The sequence below is a fragment of the Theobroma umbraticum genome, unplaced genomic scaffold (genome assembly GCF_002168275.2).
Source record: "Theobroma umbraticum cultivar Fairchild unplaced genomic scaffold, ASM216827v3 scaffold_147.0, whole genome shotgun sequence".
In the NCBI taxonomy this organism is placed as follows: domain Eukaryota; kingdom Viridiplantae; phylum Streptophyta; class Magnoliopsida; order Malvales; family Malvaceae; genus Theobroma; species Theobroma umbraticum.
In genome coordinates this window covers 5,139,047-5,160,418 of record NW_018397259.1, presented here as the reverse complement: position 1 = coordinate 5,160,418, position 21,372 = coordinate 5,139,047, and the positions used below count along the sequence as shown (strand labels likewise).

Below are 21,372 nucleotides of genomic sequence, written 5' to 3'. Positions count from 1 at the left end.
TTCTCCCTTTTCCCTGCTATAGTTACAAATGTTTGCTTAGAATGCTTTCAGCTGTAAATTCAAATGAGATTACATTAACTATAGCCAATCTTCTATCTGTTCCCAAAGCATGTTTGATAGGCCACTCTATGTCAGGATATAAAGTATAAACGACCTTGCTCTAGACCTTATGACTTTTAACACCCCTCCATGATAAAATGTGGAGAGGGGCAAGGTCTCTGGTTTTAGCACCTTGAATAACCTGATCATTGCGCTTACCGGGAAGGAAAGTTTTGTGAAGAAAGAGATGATAGAATCCCAGTATATTTGATATGAATTCATAGTTGTAAGAGAGCCCATGTGGATGATTAACAAGGACATGGCGAAATGAGCAGTAATGGAGGTAAGTTTGTTGAAAAAGATGAGCAGCGAAGCAGGTGGTGAAATGGTAAGGACGATCACCTACTTTTGTGATTGTTTTATGGGTAGTAGCAGGGGTGGTGCATCCTTTTCGAAGCAACTTGGTCTGTGCATATGAAGAGTTTCTACGCTTGGGTTGAAAAGTATGTAGCACCCAAAACATTGATTCAGATCATGAAAACCAACTTTATGCCAATAATAATTACAAACAATGGAAGATGTAAAAATTTTTTAAGATATATTAAAGATGGAAGGGGTGGAGAGCAATCTATATACATGATTTGCTGTAGAGCTAAGGGCCACCAGGGAGGATTCGGCGGAGGCTCTTACCACAGCATTAAAACAATACTTGTATAAATTACATGGCTGTATAATTTCTGATCTTAATACCACCAGAATGAGTTGGTTGCACTGCTGCATACAACTTTATGCTTTGCTGCTTAAGCCACGACAACTATGATGAAAATGAGGAGAATGATCCCAAAGATTAACACCAGCAAACACCTCTGCATATAAAAGTCATTAGGTTAATCATTTTTTTAATGTAACAGACTTATTCTTCTTAACCAAAATTGATAAGAGTAAAAATAACTTCATGTGCGTAATTGAATAAGATTGGGAATGGAAGAATTATTTTATGTGAAATAACTACAATTATGACTAAAAATTGGTGAAATAAATTATCTCAATGGAGTTACCAACAAAATTAACATGAAGGGAGGATTTAGCTTATAAGATTGTTAATTTTATTCATACATTCAGTTAAATTTGTTTTGTGAAAGAAACCAAGAACCTTTCAAGGAAATGGAACAAATGTTATTCCAATTTTTTTTTTAAAAAAAAAATTTAATATCTATTAATACATGCTCTGCTAGGTAACAGATGCCAAAAAGGACGTCAACAACCACCGCGTCAATGATGATTGGTAACGACAAGGGTGTAGAGTAACTATTCATTGAGATCTGACCAAGAAAATGAGATGATAATTGATGATCATGTCTTTAATAGCATTTGTAAATGGAGACCAACATAAACAGTGCTGTTTAGACAATACAATAAATTTTAAACTTAATGGCAATTTAGGAACCTAGCGCCCATCAAGATTATTGTGTTGCTTGAGTTAAAGACTTTCAAGTAATGTAATGATTAGCTACCAACTAACTCCCATAAATTATGCCAATAAATCAAAATATCAGCAGAATTAAGCAGGAAAAAATAGTTTTATGTGAAACAAGGGAAAAAGATTCAGATAAATCAAACTTACTGTAGAAGAATTTGCTCGTTGGATCTTGGATGCTCTTTTAAGATGTGAAGTAGCTTGCACAGTTGCAGAATGGGAATTCTCAATGTTGGAACCAATGTCATCTGCAAGGAAAAAACATTCAACATCTTGCCATATTCAAAGCCAAAGCTTTGGAGAAACTTGAGCAAGAAAGTGAGATATTCCAACAGAAGTATAGAGCGGACACAAGTCTTACCAATCATGGCTCCTTGCTCATGGACTAAAACTGATATATCTTTAAAAATCTCATTCACCTCACTAATCTGTTGCTGAACTTCTTTGATCCCCTGATCTCTTTCTTCAATAATAGCTTCATTAAATGTGATTTCATTGTCCAACAGTACAACTTCTTGTCTGTTAACAGAAAATAATTTGACAATTATAATCATTTACAGGAAAATGGAATTAAGTACTTTGGAATGCAGGCCAATGATATATCCATCTCTCTATGGAAACTGAAGCAAGTCAATTAATGAAAAATTAAAAGGAAAAGAAACAAGAGAAAACAGCTTTGCCCTGTGAATGCTCACTGTAACAGCCAAGTATGCATATCGCATCTCCAAAAACAAAGAACATATTTGAAACTAAGGCTTTCCCCATTTAAAGCGGCAAAGAAGGATACAGTAGTCCAGGGCTATTGTTTTGGCCTAAGTGACTCAAAAAACCACCAAATCAAATCTCATAATATCAACTTTTCAAGCAACCATAATTAGGTTGATCAGTTCTGGAAGTGATAATTTACTCTTTAGGATGGGAAAGAAGCGGAAATATAATATTATATCTAAATGATTCTGGAATTCCAAACTCTCAACCAGATTTCCTCGAATAAGTACCAGCATCATCAGTCACAAATTTAGCAGAAGCATCTCTTCCATTTATCAAAATATTCTACAATATAAGCTACTTTAGAGAAGATAAAAAGTTGCCTCCTCAAAAGACTGAATACTGTAGGTAAAGAAGATAACATTTTTGCAAGCAAGAAGTGTTAAATCAATTAAACTGAACAATAAACATGGATCAAGTCATGAAAAAACTCGAGATTCCTGACCACACTAACAAAAAATTGATTAACTTATATTTAGAAAGCTCGTGCATGTATAAGTAATAGCTTCACAAAAGTAGGTTATATCATTAAAATACCATGTTAAAAACTGCTCACCTTTTTGATACCAGAAGAGTTTGCCGTTCTAGACTCTTGGATGAATTTACCTCCATCTCATGGGGAGCATAACTTCACATGTTTAATACAAGATGTAAGATAAAGCACAACAATCATTCACAAAAAATAATAGCTTAACTGCAATTAAATTATAGACAGTATGTTAATCCCTGTAGCGACTAAAAGCAGCTAAAGAAGCCTGCATGATACTAAAAGTAATACCAACACCTCCTGTGAGTCACCATAGTACATTCCGACTTTGATTTTTGAATTCTTCAAGAACAATAGAAAGATCACAAAGAAAAGTTAATAGAAACTGTCTTAACTCATTCTTCAGTATCCATTTCAATTTTAGATTTTCTCCACTAATATTGCGGAGTTCTCAAACTCCACAATAGGTTTTGCTTTTTCATGTTTTATTCTTACTAGATGTGTTTAAAATGTAATATAGAAACCCATAAAGGTTAGTTAACTTTTCACTCCTTAAAAGAAGGGAACAGGAGATATTTGTACCAGACTCAACCAACCTACAATCACATTGAACATGCACATATGCACAGGTGTACATTGGCAAATTCACACATGCATCTTCTTATCTACATATCTACAGAGTATGCGTATGTATGCAGGTGTTGCGGTGTGCACATAAGTGTAATTCCAGTGCTAGTAAAAATTACCTGAGAGGAACAACTTCTTTGGAAACCAAAGGAGCATATGCTGTCTCCTTCTCGGCCGCAAGCCTTTGAGCCTTTTGAAGATCCTTAAGAGCTGACTGAAAATCTTTCGCAAGCTTAGCATCGGCGATCTTCTTTAAGGGCTGCAGTTTAAGGGAAAAATTGTCAGGTGACTAAATACAAACCATGACCTTCCTCCTAAAACAAGAAATATAATGCCACTATTCTTATCAAGGCCAAGAATAGAAAAGAGGAGTAAACAATTTCCAAAAACCAATTTAGTCGAAAGATGGGAGGATAAAAGCATAAGTAGATAAACAAGGAAAAACCAACAAGTAAATCAGCATCATGAAGGGCATGCATTCCACTTACCAAAGAACTCATGAGAGGTTAAACACAATCAAGTGGCTTACACCCCCAAATAGGACTTAATTGCATCCTCACACCATAATTTTTTTCACTCACATATTACACAGTTCTTCATTTTTGGGAAAGGTGAAAAATCAAAACATAAAGCAGATACACTTACACTAACTTCTGCATTCTGATCAGCTTCACTTGCTTCCCTGAGTTTAGCTGAAGTCTCTTTAACCAACTGCCCTATATGTAGCCTTGTCTTATGCCTGCCAAGGGAGAAAGTCAGATATAAGGACCAAAGAAGAGCAAAGTCATTTCTTTTATACATGTCATCTTGAGCTATCCAATAAAAAGTAGTCCTCTCTTATCCCATAAATCCCAGCTCCTCCATTTCAAACCTGAGACCTCTAAACTATAGTCTCAAGTTGTGCTGGCGAGGACATTAAGGGCAACATAGTGATTAACCAGGCAACCATTCATTTATTCTACCAAACCTCAAGGAATAAAACCATAGAAAAACAAGGCCAATTATTTGTTCTGCATATATATCTATCAAAATTACTCCTAAATAATAAAAGTTGAAAAAATTCCAGAAAGGCCCAAATTATGTTCTCTAATTCAATTTTTAAATAAGCTTAAAACAAATCCAAGAGTAAAAATGCATGTTTGCCCCCCAGAATTTCATATTGGTCAATGCCCCTAAAACAGTAATTCAAATTAAAAATTTTCCACAATAGAGTAGAAAAAATCCCCATCTTGTAATTTACAAGAAAAAATAAAAACACCCAAAAACTTAGAAAACTGTTAAAGTAAATTACTTATTAGATCAGAAAAGTTGAAAAATTCCAGAAGGAAGGTCCAAACTTATGTTCTTTAATATAATTTTGAAAATAAGCTAAAAAGAAAAGCAAGAGTCAAATACGTTTACATGGTAAATTTGAGTTTTTATAACCACAAAAAAAGGCCTAAAATAGCTAATTATTTTCAAATTTCCACAACAGATAAAAAATGAAAAAACCCATCTTCTGATTTACAAGAAATAATGGGGAAAACAAATTAAAAGCTTAGAAAACTGCTTTTAAAAAAGGCAAAACAAAAGAGGGGAAAAAAAATGAACTTACAACTTGTCGCGTAATTGAGAGTTGTCTTTAGGGGTACCAAGGGAATTAACAAGACGATCAAAGCCCAAAAGAGCCGTTCGTATTTTGAAGATCCCCGCCACTACCGACTGCGAAGGCTCTCCTTTTTCTTGCCTCAACTTTTGCTGAGAAGAATTCAAGTAGTTGTCTTGCTGTGGCCCAACATAACTGGCTTCAAGATCCTGGAAACTCATATCGTCTTCCTTCCAAAAAATTTTTTCCTTAATTTTGAAGGAATTTGGTTAGGTCGGAGCAAGACACAAGAGTAATAAGGGGAGGATAGCTGAAAGGAGAGGAGAGCAAGAAATCAATGGCGTCTAGTTGGTGACGTAATTAAAATTTTATATTCATACCACCAAATTTGTTTGTTGTACCTGTTCAAGTCAAACTAAGACAATTAACGAAGTTTCCGCGGGCCCCCGCCTTTTCTACATTTATGGTTTCTGTTTTCGACTTGGACATTCTCTGGGCCGCCAGGCCCATAAATTCTTTATATATAATATATATATATTTGAGTAACATCAAGCAAAATAAAATAAGATTAAAAATCTCTGAATGATGAAAGTAATTTATTTTTTCATATTTAATGTAATTCATTTAAATTAATCTGATAAATTCCAAGTACAACATACTAAGATGGGTTAGACCCATCTCTGATTGCTCATCACGTTAAATGTGAATAGAATATGTATGATTCCAATACGTAACGTAGTTAATATTATTTTTTTATGATAAATTATAATAATATTTAAAACCAAATATATAATGGAACAAATGGTAACCACAAACATGTTTCCAAAAAAAACAAAATATATATATATATATAAATCATCCTTCTCAAAATAAAAAAGCTTATTCTAATATCTAATTAAGTTATTTCAATTGCTTTAAAAATTTTTAAAAAAATATGGCATAACTCAAATTGAAACTATACTATGCTCTTTCTTGTTTAGTCTACAAAATAAATATATAATTATGTAAAAATCTAAAAACAACATGAAAGATACATGATCCAACAGGCTCAGGAATTTTAAGTTGACAAGACTGGTTGTTTGAATTTAGTTCTTGAATCTGATGCTCCTGCTGATTCCCACGTTGATTCCAGAGGCTTCTCCGCCATATTGACCAACTGGTTTCCTGATATCCCGCACCTGACCTTTCCTTTGTTTCTCTCGTTTCTTACTTTGCAACTGTACATCGTCATAGAAACAAAAAAAAAGGAGAGACATGAATTCACAATCAAACAATGAAGTGATACTATACCAAATGCAAGGAATCTAAATTTTCTGCCAAAATACCCTGTATTTCTTCCTCGGGTTTTTGGTACTCTTATTGCGCTGACGAGTCAAACCTCTATTCTTCTCTATCTGTTGCAAGTTGACAGATCAAAAAAGTTATGTTAGGAGGCAGTGAAGAACAATAATGGGTCATACAGGAAAATGAGGCATGGACCTGATGAGTTATCAGCCGTTTCCCATCTACAGTTTCAGGTAATGAGGGCTGTACTGAGGTCCTGCAGAAGAACACAATTCCAGGACAACATATAAGGACTTGTTTAAAGAAAATTTTATCAAACTGCGGCAGCTGAAAGATTTATTTTTGTTGATAAACCAATACGGGCACACACATGCAATTATCTACTATGAACATTGACCAAGAAATGACTTGGAGTTTAACCATACTGTTGAATGCAGAAAGACAGAAAGCAGAAGCAAATCTAGCTGGGGTACTTCCTAAACCATATACCCCCAAAAGAAGAGAAATAGTTAAGTGCGGTGCAGAAACATACCTTGTATATAACTCAGCTTTTGCAGCAAGTTTTGCGGCCCTTTGTTTCTTCACTTGTTTATAAAAGTCATCTTCTGAATCTTCTGTGTCTTTTGTGTCACCATTCTCCTCCACAGAAATATCTCTACCATCCTCAGAAGTGTCATATTCACCTCCATGGTCATCCTCAGATTTAACTGCTGCTCCTGCCAGTACTCTGAGCTCATGTTTCCTCCGCCTTTCTCCAATATCATCTCTCTTAGGTAAATCGTCATCACCAGATACAACCTTCTCAACAGGATAAGAGGGAAGGAGAGGTCAAGAGTTAGATGATCAACAGTACACAAGATTCATGACGAAAAGTTAACATGCAAATGAAACTTAGGCTGTCATTGAAGGATTGTAAAAGAAAGGTGTATAAATTGTCTGCGATAAATGATCCCATTGATTTTTACTTAATTTAGGTGCATATATAGAGAAAGGCTTCTAGTTCCCACTTCCAGCATCAATTTCTTTGTCTTTTTACTTGTTCTCCTATTCATTTTCTCAGTTGGACTAGCAAGCATTGCCCAAAATCAGGGAAAGCAAAGCACCAAATAGTAGAAACGAAACCTTGTGCTGCTTGTTCAAAAGCAAAACAAAAAGGGAAGGGGTAGAATCTTCTACATATCTACTGAACCATGCATGCTCTACATAAACCGACCAACAATGCAAGTAGGAGAAGGAAGCCTAAACTGTTAAAAATTGAGTCTCATTCCAGGAGATATAAAAGACGGTCCTTGAGATTGATACCAAATAGAGATGGCAAAAGCTGAAACTTAATGTCCTGGAAAAGTCAGCAACTTTAGGTGCTAAATAACCCAGATCAAGTTGTTATTGATACATGCCAAAGCTGAACCAAACCCAAACATGACCTGAAAGGTAAACTCAACCAAAAGTGACTTGACCTGCCCAATTGCTACCCCTAACGCACACATGCTCAACTCATAGAAAGGCTGGCGCTAAACATAACACTCTGTTCTCGGTAGCTAGCAAACCTAGCACTAAAAGGTTATAAGCTTGCCCCCATACTGAGATCATCTATGCTACTTCAGTGCACTTGCTACTTCCTAGCGCATTAAAAAGCTCATAAAGGACAGATTTGTAATGCATCTCAATATTCCACTAGGCATATAAAGACAAGAAATGCATGTCAAGTTTTATACCTTGGACTTATTCTGTTTAGCAGTTAGAAGTTGGGAAATTTTGTTAGAATGCTGTGAGCTTGCATGCCCATTACTCGATCCATGAGCACCTCCTTCAACATCCATGGCATCATCAGCAAAATCATTATATGTTTCAAGCTGTCTGTAAAACTCCAAGCTGAATGAATTAGTACTCATACTGTCAAAAGGATAATAAATTACAAAAACAAGGGGAAAAGAAGCAGTACCCATTCACTGGTTTCAGATGTTTCTTGGTTTTATCGGGCTTCTGGATGTTGGAACTAAAAAATCCCTTCTGCTTCAACTTTTCCTCAAGAGCCGCCCTTACTTTCAACATTTCCCTACTCTGCATACCAACTTGATCATTCTGCATTTTTTGGGGAATCTCAAGTAAGATATATTGCTAACGGTTACATGGCAGAGACAAAGAAACAGAAAAGGAAATATGAATCCCTTTGGGGTGAAGGTGAAAAGAGGTGGGGATAAAGAAAAGAGTGCAAAATTAGCAGCGTAGGCACATCTCACCTCATGCTTAAGTTTCACCGCCTTCTTGTCATGGCTACTTGCAGTGTCCACTTTTGGCCAGTTAGTTGTGTCTTCAGGCTGGTGCGCGAAATGAGAAATCAGAAGACAGGCAAAAACACAACCCAAAAGAGACATTGTTGACAGACAAGAATAACCCTACTAGTGATGGACCATGATCCTTTGTGCCGGAGTCAGACACCAGTTCAGCACTCTCTCTAACCAACTGTTGACCCATTTCGGCACCTTTATTCTTCAGAATCTCCTCCCATTCAGAAGGAAGGTTCCCATCAAGTTGTTTCACCTGTTAAGTGGAGCAAGCATTAGAAAGAAAGACATTAACTCTTGTAACAAACAAGCAGCCTTAATCTCGCACCAACAGCAGGTAATTCTCCATGAATTAAAGAAAAATAAAATAAAATATAAAGCAGAAAGGATGTATTGTAATGTTGTGATAGGTTACGTACAGTAAAAGTTGATCTACTTCGAAGTGCAGATCATAGTGAGCAAGTATTTCCTTATGAGATACAGCTAACAAGAATTGACCATTTGATTTGGCAAAATAGACCAAAGTAAGAGAACACCATAAGTTTAAATATTGAAATTTCTATCGCTACACATACAAGCCAATACATACACCAAAAGTTATTCAATGATGAAAAGCCAGCCACCTTGCCCTTTGGTCATGCATGTTTCCTCTTGTGTACAGCACAGAATAAATTCAAAAATCTAGAAACATTTCAAGGATAACAGCAGACCTTATCAAGTAAGCCTTGGATCTCCATAATACGACCTAAGACAGGATGATCACGAACTGGATGCCCTTCAGACTTGAGAAGAAGATAAAAGGTTATTGCTTGACAATAGGCCAGCAAAAGAATCTGCTTCACCTCCAGATAGCGCATCCCACCTTCCAGAAAGATCTTCCCTTCTTTAGCCTTTTAAAAAAAATCCTTTAATATGTCATTTACATGTACAAGAACATAAGGAGCCTCACTTACAAATGATGACTATGTTATATACAATATTTGAAATTATCCTTTCAATTACCATTCCCATAATCAAATTCCAAATTAACCAAAAAATCATATTTATCATCTCAGACTGAAGCCCTTTTTTTGGATGGGCTGGAGGGATGGCAAGCCCTGATAACAGGAAAACAAGAAACTCAACATGATTGAAGTTTCCTAGACAGACCCAACATGCATATATCACTCAGGCTATCAACCATAAAATTACCCTTCAATTTGGAAATAAAAGTATCAACTGAGAAGAACAAGAATACCTTTCTTAAAAGTGGATTAACTTTGCTTCCAAGCTCTTCAAGTGCAGCATTCAGCTCTGACAACAAACCAACCAATTCTGGTGCAGAACTGACGAGCAAAACTATTAGCTTATAAGCAGCAAGGTAAGAATAGGAAAAACCAAACAACAGCACCCAGTCCCATCTAAAAGGAAAAAACAATAAAGATGATATCTGATCCATGTAATATCATAACAGAGAAGAATTGTTGTAATTAAAAGGATGATTAAGGTTTCCATCAAACAGAAAAAATGATTAAGGCATACTATTTAGACATAAGCACATTCAGAACTAAAATAAATGTCTATCTAATCAAAATTTATCTTGCAAGCTTGAAGCATTTACTTATGGGGCCAGAGAGGTAGAAACCTTCCATTAACCAATTATGTTATCAAGGGGACAAGGCATTATAAAAGAAGCATTGACCAAATGAAGAGCTTTACAACCAAAAGATTGATAAACACAAGCTATAAACAAGGATCAAATAATTAGCAAACACATATACAAAATATCTAATGATGCCTATACACATAATGCTTCCAGATGTTGATTGGAACAGTGGGTGACTACTGGAAAAAAAGGAAAAGAATAAAAGTTGTAAAACATATTAATAATAACAACAGCAACAACAATAAACAATAGTAGAAAATGAAACTTTGCCAAAAAAAGAAAAACACCTGTGTACCACATCCATCTGCTCTTCCTTCGACAAAGCATTCAAATCTTTCTTGACCTCCTCAAATGTAGACAGGTCATCCAAAGCTTCTTCGCTCACTAAAGATAATTGTCCACCTTTTCCTTTTGCTGAAATTTCCTGCACCAGAAACATGTTTTGTAACTGAAATCTTTAAAGTTTATGTGTCCTTTCTCCAGCTAAAAATGATTTCATTGTCAAAATAAATGGATAGTAAGCAAGCCTCACCTCTAAGGTCAGTTCTCTATTATTCTCATCTTCACCAGCATCTTCAAGGCCAAAGTCTTCAATTGATAAATTTTTTGCTCTTTCTTTTTGTATTTCTTTCACCTCATCCTCCTCTTCCATGGGAGCCTCATCATCACTTGAGTGCAACTTCAAGAGTACACCAATCAACGAATTAAAAAATTACATCTCTTTCAAAAGACAATACATGAAAGCATCTTCAAAGGAAATTACGTTATTCAGAAACAACCGTCTTAGAAAATTATGTGGTGGAAAAGAATGCACTCAAGTAAACAAGATAATAAAAAAAAGTGGAAAAGAGACTCAGAATTCAAATTCTTACCTCAAAGTCGCGATTATCACCACCATAATATCTGCTCTTTATTCCACCCCATGGAGCCTTTTCTTCTTTCTCATCTTCATCATCATCTTCACCATTCATTTCATCCTCAACTCCCCCAAACTTTGCTCTCAAAAGCTTATGTTGCCGTGCAACTGCAAATCACATGCGATGAGAAATTGATAGAAATGTAACTTTAACCAAATGTAAAATACAACTACTTGTAAAAGTTGCATCAGATAATAAATAGATATATCTACATAAAATATCACCTCTAAAATCATAAGGAATAGAGAAGAAGGAGCAGAGGGGAAAATCTATGTAACTAAGCCAGTTTCTTTTCCAAAGCAGAACAAATTTCAGATGCACTTGCAAGTACATTAATGTATATATAAAGGAGCGATGGAGGGAGGTTAATTGATACTGCAGAACAATTAGGCACCATTCTTCTAAGTCATGACTGAAGGACCTAAACTGCAAAATCACACATATATTGCTATAAACTTTAAACAACTTCATTATGTTAACTCATAGTTCAATAACAAGGAAAGGAAAAACCCTCAAGTATCTCAATGTAAATAAAATGAAAAATAAGTCAGCAAATTTGACAAACGTAAACAAATCATTTTGCAGTATTCTAATTACAGTTGTTTACTGTTTATGCAAAATGGTTATTTGATAGCTATCAAATAAATGCAACAAAATACAAACCACAAAATGCAATACATTCTGAACTATCATCTTACTTTTTGCTGCGAACTTAGAAACTTGAGCATCATCAATATCATCATCATCTTCCTCCTCCTCCTCCTCCTCATGATCATCATCATCAATATCCTATACATGGAAAGACAATAGCACAACGAATAAGAATGTAATAGAAAATGAAAAATCTTCTACCAACGTTCTTGACAGTGTTGTCAATAACAGTTTTTTCAAGGTTTCCCAATTAAGCACAACTTGTCATCCTCAAGCAATCGTTTCCAATATTTATTTTTCTTTTTCTTTTTCTAAACTTATTCTTTTCCAATAATTTTCTATGTTAGCTTGTGGAAAACAGAACATTTCTCTTTCTTTTTTTTTAAAGGTTTCAATCCTAAGGTTCTTCAAATGTATAAAATGCCTTAAAATTAAGAAACTGCAGCCTCAATTTATTAACCAGACGCTGACACTGGATACCTAAAGTTAAATTTTTAGTTGAATTGGCATATTTTAACATTGAAGCTTTCAAAGTTTGATAACAAAAAGAAAATGCGAACCTGAAGATCAAAAACAGGATGTTCATCATCTTCATCTGAATCTCCAGCATCCCCATTAATATCTAATGGAACAACATCCCTCTGCTTATGAACTGCAAAACAAATTAAAGATTTTAAAAAAGAGAAAAAAAATGAGTGAAAATATAAAATAATATACGAAAAATACAGTGAAATCGAACTTACAAATATCAATTTCGTCATTGACGTCTTCAGGGTCGACGAGGCCGTCGTCTCGGTGTCTTCTCTTAGGGTTTCTACTGTCTTTCTTCGAGCTCTTTCCTCTCTTTCCCATTGCTAGGAAACTAATTTCTTGATTTCTGAGTTAAACTCAAATTTTGATTCCTTTTGAGTGATCTTTTAGTTATATTAATCGTTAACGAAGGTAACAATGATTTCAGGGTCCTATAACTGGAGGTTTTTCCTAAACCCTCGTGAAAATTGACAGAGTTCAGAGTTGTGCCTAGGGTTTATGCTCAGAGTTTGGAGAAACAGTTGGATTGGATATCATAAACAGACAAGCCCAGTTCGAACCTTGGAATTAATTAATAGCCTAAAATAGCCCAATATTCATCAGCCCAACTCCGAGATTTTCTGCCCCACAAAAAAGCCCAAAATATAATTTAAAGATTTTATTCGATTAAAAACTTTTCCGATAACCAAAACAAAATCAAATTTTAAAACTTTTTTACATTATTAACATTACTAGCTTTCGTGTCACATTTATTGAATGTGATTTGATACTTTAATGTCGTTGACATATACTAAAATCTACATTGACAGTTACAAATTTTATTATATGTATAAAAAATTATTAAAAACTAAAAAACATTATTAAATATATAAAAATTATAAATTCTTTGAGAGATAGACTAACTTTTTATTAGAAGATAGCATTAAGAATTAGTTGAATATAAAAAATAACAGGACATGATGCTTTAAAATATCTCTCAATAATTCAAAAAAACTTAAATGAATATTTTTTTATTATTTATAATTAAGTCATTTGTATTTTTATTTTAAATTAAATAAATAATTATTATTAGTTATAATATCACTTTTTTTTTTATATCACACGAAATGTAAAAATACTATATGTTTATATTATCATGTTGTAATTAACATGCTATGTTATTACCGACTATAACTTATTAATATATTATACGAGCACCATGTGCTATGATAACAAGTAACATTTGTTATAAAAGTTTATTTAATATAAAAAAAATTACATAAGTTTAATTGAATATAATGAAAAATAAAAAAATTAATTTTAAAAAAAAATTAGGGATTTTTCAAGTATTATGATAAATAACAATTTTAAGTTTAAAAATGAAAGATCTACTTGTATAATAAAATAAAGAAAAAACAACATTATTATGAAAAAAAGTAAATTTTCAAGGTAAAAAATTATAACATAAAAATCGTTAATAAATTTGTTGTTTTCAAAATTTTTAGATGACATTAACTAATAAAAAACTCTTAAAATTCTAACTTCTAAAAACGAGTACAATTATGAATAACTTAATAACTAAATTAGATTCGAACTTCCTTGACATAAATACCATTTAACTAAAAGTAATTGAATAGAATAATAATATTTATTTATTGATTGGATATATTTTATTATTTAATTTTTATAATTATTAAAAATGATTTAAAATAAAATTTAAAAATATATTGAATAAAAATGTTCATTCTCGATAACCAAAAGTTTTACCAATATTCCTATTTTACATATATTAATATTTATTGTCACGTGTGTGTGGTGAAAAACTTTAAATGTAAAATTAATTTTTAATAAATTAAAGTCAATTATTTATTTTTTAAATTCATATTTTTATATATTTTTATATTCCCATTATTTTTTCATAAATTGAATAAAATTTAATAATATTTATAATAAAATAATATTTTAATAAAAATCACTAGATGCAAATATAATTCTTATGTATTTAAAAATTAGATAAATTTTGGTCTAAAAATTAAATAAATATTATTAATATTAATAAAAATTTTCATAATTAATAAATACGACTATTTTCATTGATTAAAAAGTTTTTCAACACCATAATTTTTTATATATATAGGCAATACTAAACAAAGCGAAGGGTAATCGAAAATTGAAATAAGTGAGATAGAAATAAAAATAATATAAATTTATTTTACAGACAAAGTTTATTTGTCTCTTATTCATATTCCTAAACTGTGAGACCCAAAAAGCACCATATGTGGAGCTCCAACTGTGCAGGTTGAATAGGTAGTACTACAATATAACCTATTAATATTTGGACTATAATAAAAAAAGGGAAAGAACATTTTAAATCAGTGAAATAAATTAAATAAAACAAATCAATTAATAAACCAACATATTCACTATCAAAGTGGACCTAAGATTAAGACCCAGTTCCAAGGTTCTCAGTAATGTGACCCGACCCGAATGATTTCTTCTTATTCTTGGTCGAAAACCCAAATGACTTCACGAAACCCGATTTAAAAGGCGATTTGAGATTTGAAAAAAATGATATGCTTCCGAGTTCCGATTTCTAATAAAAATAAATAAATAATTGATAGATTGGAACCTCGAAAATGAGAACTTCATGACCCCGCTCCCTACATTCACACGTCAGCCCCCACGTCTTCAAATCCTCTACATCCGAATCTACCTAAACTTACAAATAAACACACTTCATGGACCAAAATACCCCAGAACTGCCCTCGAAACGATGCAGTTGTCATGAAGTACTATCACCCTTAGCATGAAAGGCAAAGATCTACATTAGGAATATACGCAGAGGATGTTTATCGTCCACCCTGTAACTTCGTTAACGCCATAACTTCTCTCTCTGTTGAAAAAATTTGCATTTCCTTTAAATTTTGTTAAAGAGAAGGGAAAAAAAAATTTTCTTTTCTGGTGAAGAAAGAGTCGATCTCTTTTGCCATAAACGGAAATTCATGGCGGTTAGTACTCAATAATTTTTTTTATTTCGTTATATTTTCTCTGCAACTTTCGTGCATTTTTTCTTCGTACTTTGTTTGGTCGGCAAGAAAATTTATGACAATAAGAAAAATAATTTATATTTTTTCAATTCAGTATCAACTTCAAGATCTAAGTTATTGTTGTTCTGATTGAAATATCAGTAATTCAGTTAGTAATTTTTTATGTTTTTCATTTTTTCCGTTTCATCTGAAAATGGAAGAGAACTTGTAATAATTTTTTAGGTCACATTTATCGTAAGAATCTAATCTTATCCTAGCTTACTAGCTTAGGATTCTGCAATCATTATGCATTTTATTTTATTTTTTTTAATTTCGCTACATAGTAGTATCATTTTATCTATTTCTTAGCAATATTATTTTCTCTTTTTTTTTTTTTCAAAAAAAAAAGAATTTACTTGTGTACTTGGTTGATAAAGAAGTTTGATTACAGGTTTTTTTTCCAGATTTATATGAAAATTATTCACGGATCTGGTTTATTTCATCTGTTGCATGTAATTCATTTTGAATGCTAATGGGGGATTTCTTAGTTTGATAAAAAAATGCTTAAATTAATACGTTCTTAAAAGAGAAATGCGAAATTGCCCAATTTAGCTCTCTTTTAGGGCTTTCCTAATTTTAATTAAATATTGAATGATCTGTATGTTTGTAGGCACACGGATTATTACTATATGAGATGCTGACCTTCTATGAGGTTGAAACATAATGGCAATTTGTTATTCATTTTTAAGCCTAAAAGGATACGGGGTGTTGTCTTGGTGAAATTAATGTAATAATTTGGGATAGGAGATGCCTTTAACTATTTTTTTTTATTCTTTTCTTTTGACAGGTCCGATCAGTAAAAGTGAGCAATGTTTCCTTGGGCGCATCTGAGCAAGATATTAAGGAGTTCTTTTCATTCTCTGGTGAAATTGAACATGTTGAAATGCAGAGGTTAGTTATTACCATAAGATACTTCAGTTTCACTTACTCTCTTTTTTATTTGCATGCTCTACTTTACTGCATTGAATACAAAGATAAGAGGTGAAATTTCTTGAAATTGATTCTCCTGTTCTCTGGCCTAAGTAGTTGTATTAGTATAGTGATGTTCTGAAATTTTGTAAATAATATCTAGTCTAGTTTTCTTACTGCATCCTTTTGTTTTTTTGTACTTTCAGTGGTAATGAGCGATCTCAAATTGCATATGTTACTTTCAAGGATTCGCAAGGAGCAGAGACTGCTGTTCTTCTTTCAGTGTGCACCTATCTCATTTGTTTTGAGCTTTTCTGTATTGATTAAATTAATTGCTTTCTATGATTCTCCTGCGTGCATGGCATAATTGGTGTTTGTGCTTCTGTTAGAAGGAATCATGGTCAGTCTAATAAATATGGGAATTAATGTATATAATGCATCACATAATTGGTGTTTATGCTTCTGTTAGAAGGAAACATGGTCAGTCTAATATAAATGGGAATTAATGTATATAAATCTTATGTGAAATCTCTTGTGTGATGTGCATTTGGAAGTGAATACTTTAATGCATTGCTGGTGGGATCACCATGCCAATGTCCATTTTGTTAAAAGTGTTTTATCAGTGACAGGATAACAATCATTGTCACTAAAAGATATCTGCCTCTGAGGTAAGATTTTGCTAAACATATATGTATGCATTGGACTGAGTATTTAGATTTATATCTCAAATTCACACTATGCTTCTTTTTTATGATAATTGATTGAAACTAAAACTTAATGTCAAGGAACTGATCAGATCTAGTTTCACATTTGGAATGGTGTTTAAAACCTTTGTGGCTGAGGTTTCAATTTGTATATGTTGTTCTGATTTCTGAACAGCACCTTACATTTCAAAAATTAATATTCATGTTGGCTATTCGGCATCATATGGTAAAACAGCAGTTATTCTACTATTGCTTGCATTGTTCCTCATTTATGCAATTGTGTGTGTTTTCTGTTACTGTCGTGGTTTCAAGATGTATTTATTTTTGTTTCTTGGTTAGATCTCATATTCTGTTGTAGTAAGATCAATTTGACTTTTGGTTTCTAAATTTGCCTTCTTATCGACTTTTAACCGTATAAGGGAGAAGTAAAGAGGGAAAAGGAAAGAAGCAAGGGGGTATCCTGATGGCAATGTTATTGTTAATTGGTAGTTCTACAAAGTTTGGTTAGCTTTTTGGAAAAGAGCAGTTTCCCCTCAAGGCTAATGTTGATTTTTTGGTTGGTAGTTTTAATTTCATTCTTATGAATTCAGATTACATGGTTTTTTTCAGGGAGCAACAATTGTTGATCAGTCTGTTACCATTGATCTGGCTCCTGATTACAAGCCACCTGCTACTGCCTCTGCACCACCTGTAATGTCAACCTATGGCTATCTGCTGTGATTGTCACTTACTAAATTATGATTCCTAATATGAATCAATTGTTCAATCACCTCAGGCAACAGAGAACAAAAGTGCTGTTCAGGCTGAATCTGCTGTCCAGAAGGCAGAGGATGTTGTAAGCAGCATGCTAGCCAGGGGATTCATTCTCGGCAAAGATGCAGTGAACAAAGCAAAGGCCTTTGATGAGAAGCATCAGTTCACATCAACCGCCACTGCCAAAGTTGCTTCTCTGGACCAGAAGATTGGTTTAACTGAGAAAATTAGTGCTGGCACAACCATGGTGAATGATAAAGTGAGGGAAATGGACCAGAAGTTTCAGGTTTCTGAGAAGACCAAGTCTGCATTTGCAGCTGCTGAGCAAACAGTCAGCAGCGCTGGATCTGCCATCATGAAGAATCGTTATGTTTTGACTGGAGCCTCATGGGTAACTGGTGCATTCAACAGGGTTGCTAAGGCAGCAGGCGATGTGGGGCAGAAGACAAGAGAGAAAGTTATAGCTGAGGAGGAACAAGCTCACAAATCGGAGGGCTATGCTCAGATTAACGAGTCTGAACCTCCTAAAGCTGCCACTAGTGAGCAACCTTCCAAGCCCTCATCTGCACAAGGTTTAATCCTCTGAATTGCAAAAGAGTGTAAATACCAGCATGGAAAGTATGGATCATCTTGTCATCTGAGTTATGCTTTCTAGCATGGACATAGCTAAATGTAGGATACTTTGTCACATATTGTTTGATATGTTTTGCTAAACACGACTTAAGAAAATAATAGATGCCAGTCCAACCTTTCTGCATCTATTGATCTCATCAATTGTTCGCGGCCGCTACTTTTCATGTTTTCTAATGTCAAATTATCTATGAACAACACTTTCAAATATCTGGTTGCTTGTTTGGCTCTGGATAGCTTGCTCACAACCCGAAGTCTCCTTTAAAATTAAAATAATAATAATAATAAAGGCAATATTTTAATAAATAGAAATTATTAATTTTTTTATATTTTTATTATTCAATCAAATTTTTATATTTTTACTTTGAATAGTTTAAGATTTTTTCCAAATATTATGTTAATAATAAAAGGATTTTAACATTTCTTACCTTGCATGAATCTGTATGGGTGTTTTTTTAACGTGTCATGTCCTCCATGCCTTTATTTTGAACAGAACAAAAGGATGAAAATTAATAGAAGGGTCGAGCCAGGCCAAAGGGTATGGAGAAAATGACCTAAATTTTATTATTGTCACTGTCACAATTATTTGGTGTGTCTCACATGGTCACTAGTGAAGAGCCTAAAATTGAATCCTTCCACCTGACACTAACTGTACTGGGAGATACAATAAGATATATATTAGTCACATGATTCACAACGCAATCAACACACCAATCAGATGCTTTAAAAACTTGACCTTCCTCTAAATCACTTCACCGAGCAACTTCCTTTCAGCTCTCCCACACTTTCCAGGAAAATTTAGGTAAATCAGTTGAGGACCATTGATCGATCATACGGTGGGCAGGTGGCCTTGATGGGTTCTCAAAGATCAATATGGGGCGTTGACTTGGAAATGTTGCTGGTGTTTGGGGTGGTGCTTTTGGCTCTGGTACGAGAGAGCGTGCAGTTGAGCAGAAGCCACCCAATGCGTGGAGTTGTGGATAAAGTGAATGACGGAGGGGGCCCCTATGTTGGACTTTGGCATGGCTTATCCTACTGAAGAAATGGCTCTCCAAGATTCTGGCTTCTTTCTTCCAAATTCAGACATCCCTTCCATTCAATTGGCAGGTCTCTCTCTCACATTACAAACACGTGATTGATCAGTTTTCCCAACTACCCTTTATTTCCTTTTTGGGTACACAAATACCCTTTGATATTTGCATGAATTAGTGGACCAACAGTAAGTTAAAATTAATCCTAGCTAGGCTTTTTGGTCCAATAGTGCACATTTACTGCCACCGATCACAACGATTTGAATCAATGTATGGTAATTGGAATGTTTTGAACTCGAGACCATTAGATTAAATTTAATTCCTTTTTGAGATAAAATTAGTTAAACTTAGCACTGATGTCATGTTAATATTTGGTCAAAACCCAAAAATATATTTTCTAAATTATTCATCCCAGCAACATGCTGGGATCCATATTGATTCTTGAACCAGGTGAAATGGACATGAAATATAGTGTTAGAGCCAAACTCTAGGCCGGTTATAGATTTCATTTGCAGGGGTTGAATCAGGGGAACAAAAACATTGTGGAATTGGAATATCATCTCTAACACCACTTTGATATTCCTTAAATTCTCGATGATTTGACATGGCTTCTTGCCTTGTTGGTCACTGCTCACTCAGGACGAAGATTCAACATTGGCAGTATTAATGGTGTGGACGTTATTTATGTGATGACTGGGGAGCAAACCGTAAGGTTTCTACTTGTTTCTTTCAATTTTTCCTCCCTAATCTCCTGGAATTCAATAAGGTCATGAATTTTTTGTGGTAATATTTTTAGGCAAATGCGGCTTTGACTGTGCAAGCCCTTCTTGATGCCTTTGATATTCAAGGCATTGTTCATTATGGCACAGCCGGGAGTACTAATGACTCATTGTCCTTTGGCGATGTTAGTGTGATGAACAATGTAGCATTCACCAGTTCTTGGAAGTGGAAGGTATAAGTCTGCAATCCTTTCAGCGTCATTAGCAAGCAGAAAATGTTCAACAAGTAGGAAATTTCAAGCTCCTTTGGTTTTCCCATTTTCAAGCAGAAAATGTTCATTGTTTGTCTTCCTCCGGTTATGTTGTATACAGGAATTCAAGTCAGAGAAAGGGCAGTTGCCAACACTGACATTTGGAGCCTTCAATTTTCCAGAAAAAGGAGAGAATCTGTTGGCAAAGATAGAGTTCACGCCAGTGCAACTGTACTCCACTGGAAAGTCGATGGAAGAAATGTTCTGGCTTCCAGTAGATCTAAACTGGTTCACCATTGCTGCTCAGCTTCAGGTTTCTCATCTTTTATCATTTTCCTCCAATGTTCTAATTCTGTCAGACAGTAATTAATAAATAGTCTGTTCTATTTGTGAATGAGTACAGAATTTAACATTGCAACAATGTGTAAATGACACCTGTTGCTTACCTGAAACACCCAAAGTTGTCTATGGACTGAAGGGCTCCACTGCAGATATTTTTCTTGACAATGCAGCTTACAGAAAGTATCTATTCAAACAATTTAATGTCTCAACTGTTGATGAAGAGAGCGCTGCCATTGTACTGGTTAGTGGAAAATTGCAGAAACTTTGTTTGGTTGTAGTTTCTGACAAACTAATATATTAAAATTTCTTAAACCATTTTTCTGGTGCTGGTTTGCTGCAGACATGTTTGACAAATGGAGTACCCTGCATTGTGTTCCGAGGAGTTTCGGATTTGGCTGGTGGGAATGGAACCCTTTCTTCAGCCAGCCTCAGTTCATTAGCTTCCATGAATGCTCTGACTGTAGCTGTTGAGTTTATTAGTTTAATTAACAGGGAAAGTTCAGTTGTTGATCAATGAAACTTCATTGTTGTTATTTGAGATAGGGAAATTCCAACCATTTCACTAAGCAATAAGATATAAACATTTACCATTAAAAGCTCAGATAAAGAAAACTAGTTACCTTGATCAGTCTTCTAACTAGTGTGGTTTGGCAAATGTTGGGGAGGTTACAT

At 34.1% G+C, this 21,372-nt stretch overlaps 4 protein-coding genes across 4 annotated transcripts; 2 read left to right on the top strand and 2 right to left on the bottom strand.

Moving 5' to 3' along the window:
• Positions 1–601: 601 nt before the first annotated feature.
• On the bottom strand, positions 602–5,340 carry SYP21 (syntaxin of plants 21). Its single transcript, XM_021427852.2, has 7 exons — positions 4,993–5,340; positions 4,044–4,137; positions 3,518–3,657; positions 2,841–2,912; positions 1,878–2,035; positions 1,664–1,764; positions 602–905 (listed from the first exon to the last, which is right to left on the bottom strand). Exons 1-7 carry the CDS (start codon positions 5,202–5,204, stop codon positions 840–842), a joined length of 843 nt encoding a protein of 280 aa, XP_021283527.1. The 5' UTR covers positions 5,205–5,340; the 3' UTR covers positions 602–839.
• A 462-nt stretch (positions 5,341–5,802) lies between these two features.
• EMB2777 (Sas10/U3 ribonucleoprotein (Utp) family protein) lies at positions 5,803–12,804 on the bottom strand. The gene is made up of 16 exons (XM_021426715.2): positions 12,509–12,804; positions 12,326–12,417; positions 11,813–11,903; positions 11,070–11,221; positions 10,730–10,876; positions 10,485–10,621; positions 9,790–9,877; positions 9,263–9,442; positions 8,668–8,808; positions 8,508–8,585; positions 8,210–8,349; positions 7,983–8,124; positions 6,800–7,065; positions 6,463–6,523; positions 6,309–6,377; positions 5,803–6,200 (listed from the first exon to the last, which is right to left on the bottom strand). Exons 1-16 carry the CDS (start codon positions 12,615–12,617, stop codon positions 6,069–6,071), a joined length of 2,025 nt encoding a protein of 674 aa, XP_021282390.1. The 5' UTR covers positions 12,618–12,804; the 3' UTR covers positions 5,803–6,068.
• A 2,278-nt stretch (positions 12,805–15,082) lies between these two features.
• Positions 15,083–18,484, top strand: BPA1 (binding partner of acd11 1). The gene is made up of 5 exons (XM_021426162.2): positions 15,083–15,283; positions 16,149–16,252; positions 16,477–16,552; positions 17,584–17,664; positions 17,750–18,484. Exons 1-5 carry the CDS (start codon positions 15,278–15,280, stop codon positions 18,311–18,313), a joined length of 831 nt encoding a protein of 276 aa, XP_021281837.1. The 5' UTR covers positions 15,083–15,277; the 3' UTR covers positions 18,314–18,484.
• Positions 18,485–19,086: 602 nt separating this feature from the next.
• Positions 19,087–21,217, top strand: LOC110414757 (bark storage protein A-like). Its single transcript, XM_089783447.1, is given in 7 exon segments — positions 19,087–19,375; positions 19,377–19,464; positions 20,028–20,095; positions 20,185–20,340; positions 20,480–20,671; positions 20,762–20,941; positions 21,041–21,217. Coding segments are annotated over 7 exon segments (1,026 nt in total). The 5' UTR covers positions 19,087–19,210.
• The last annotated feature ends 155 nt before the right edge of the window (positions 21,218–21,372 follow it).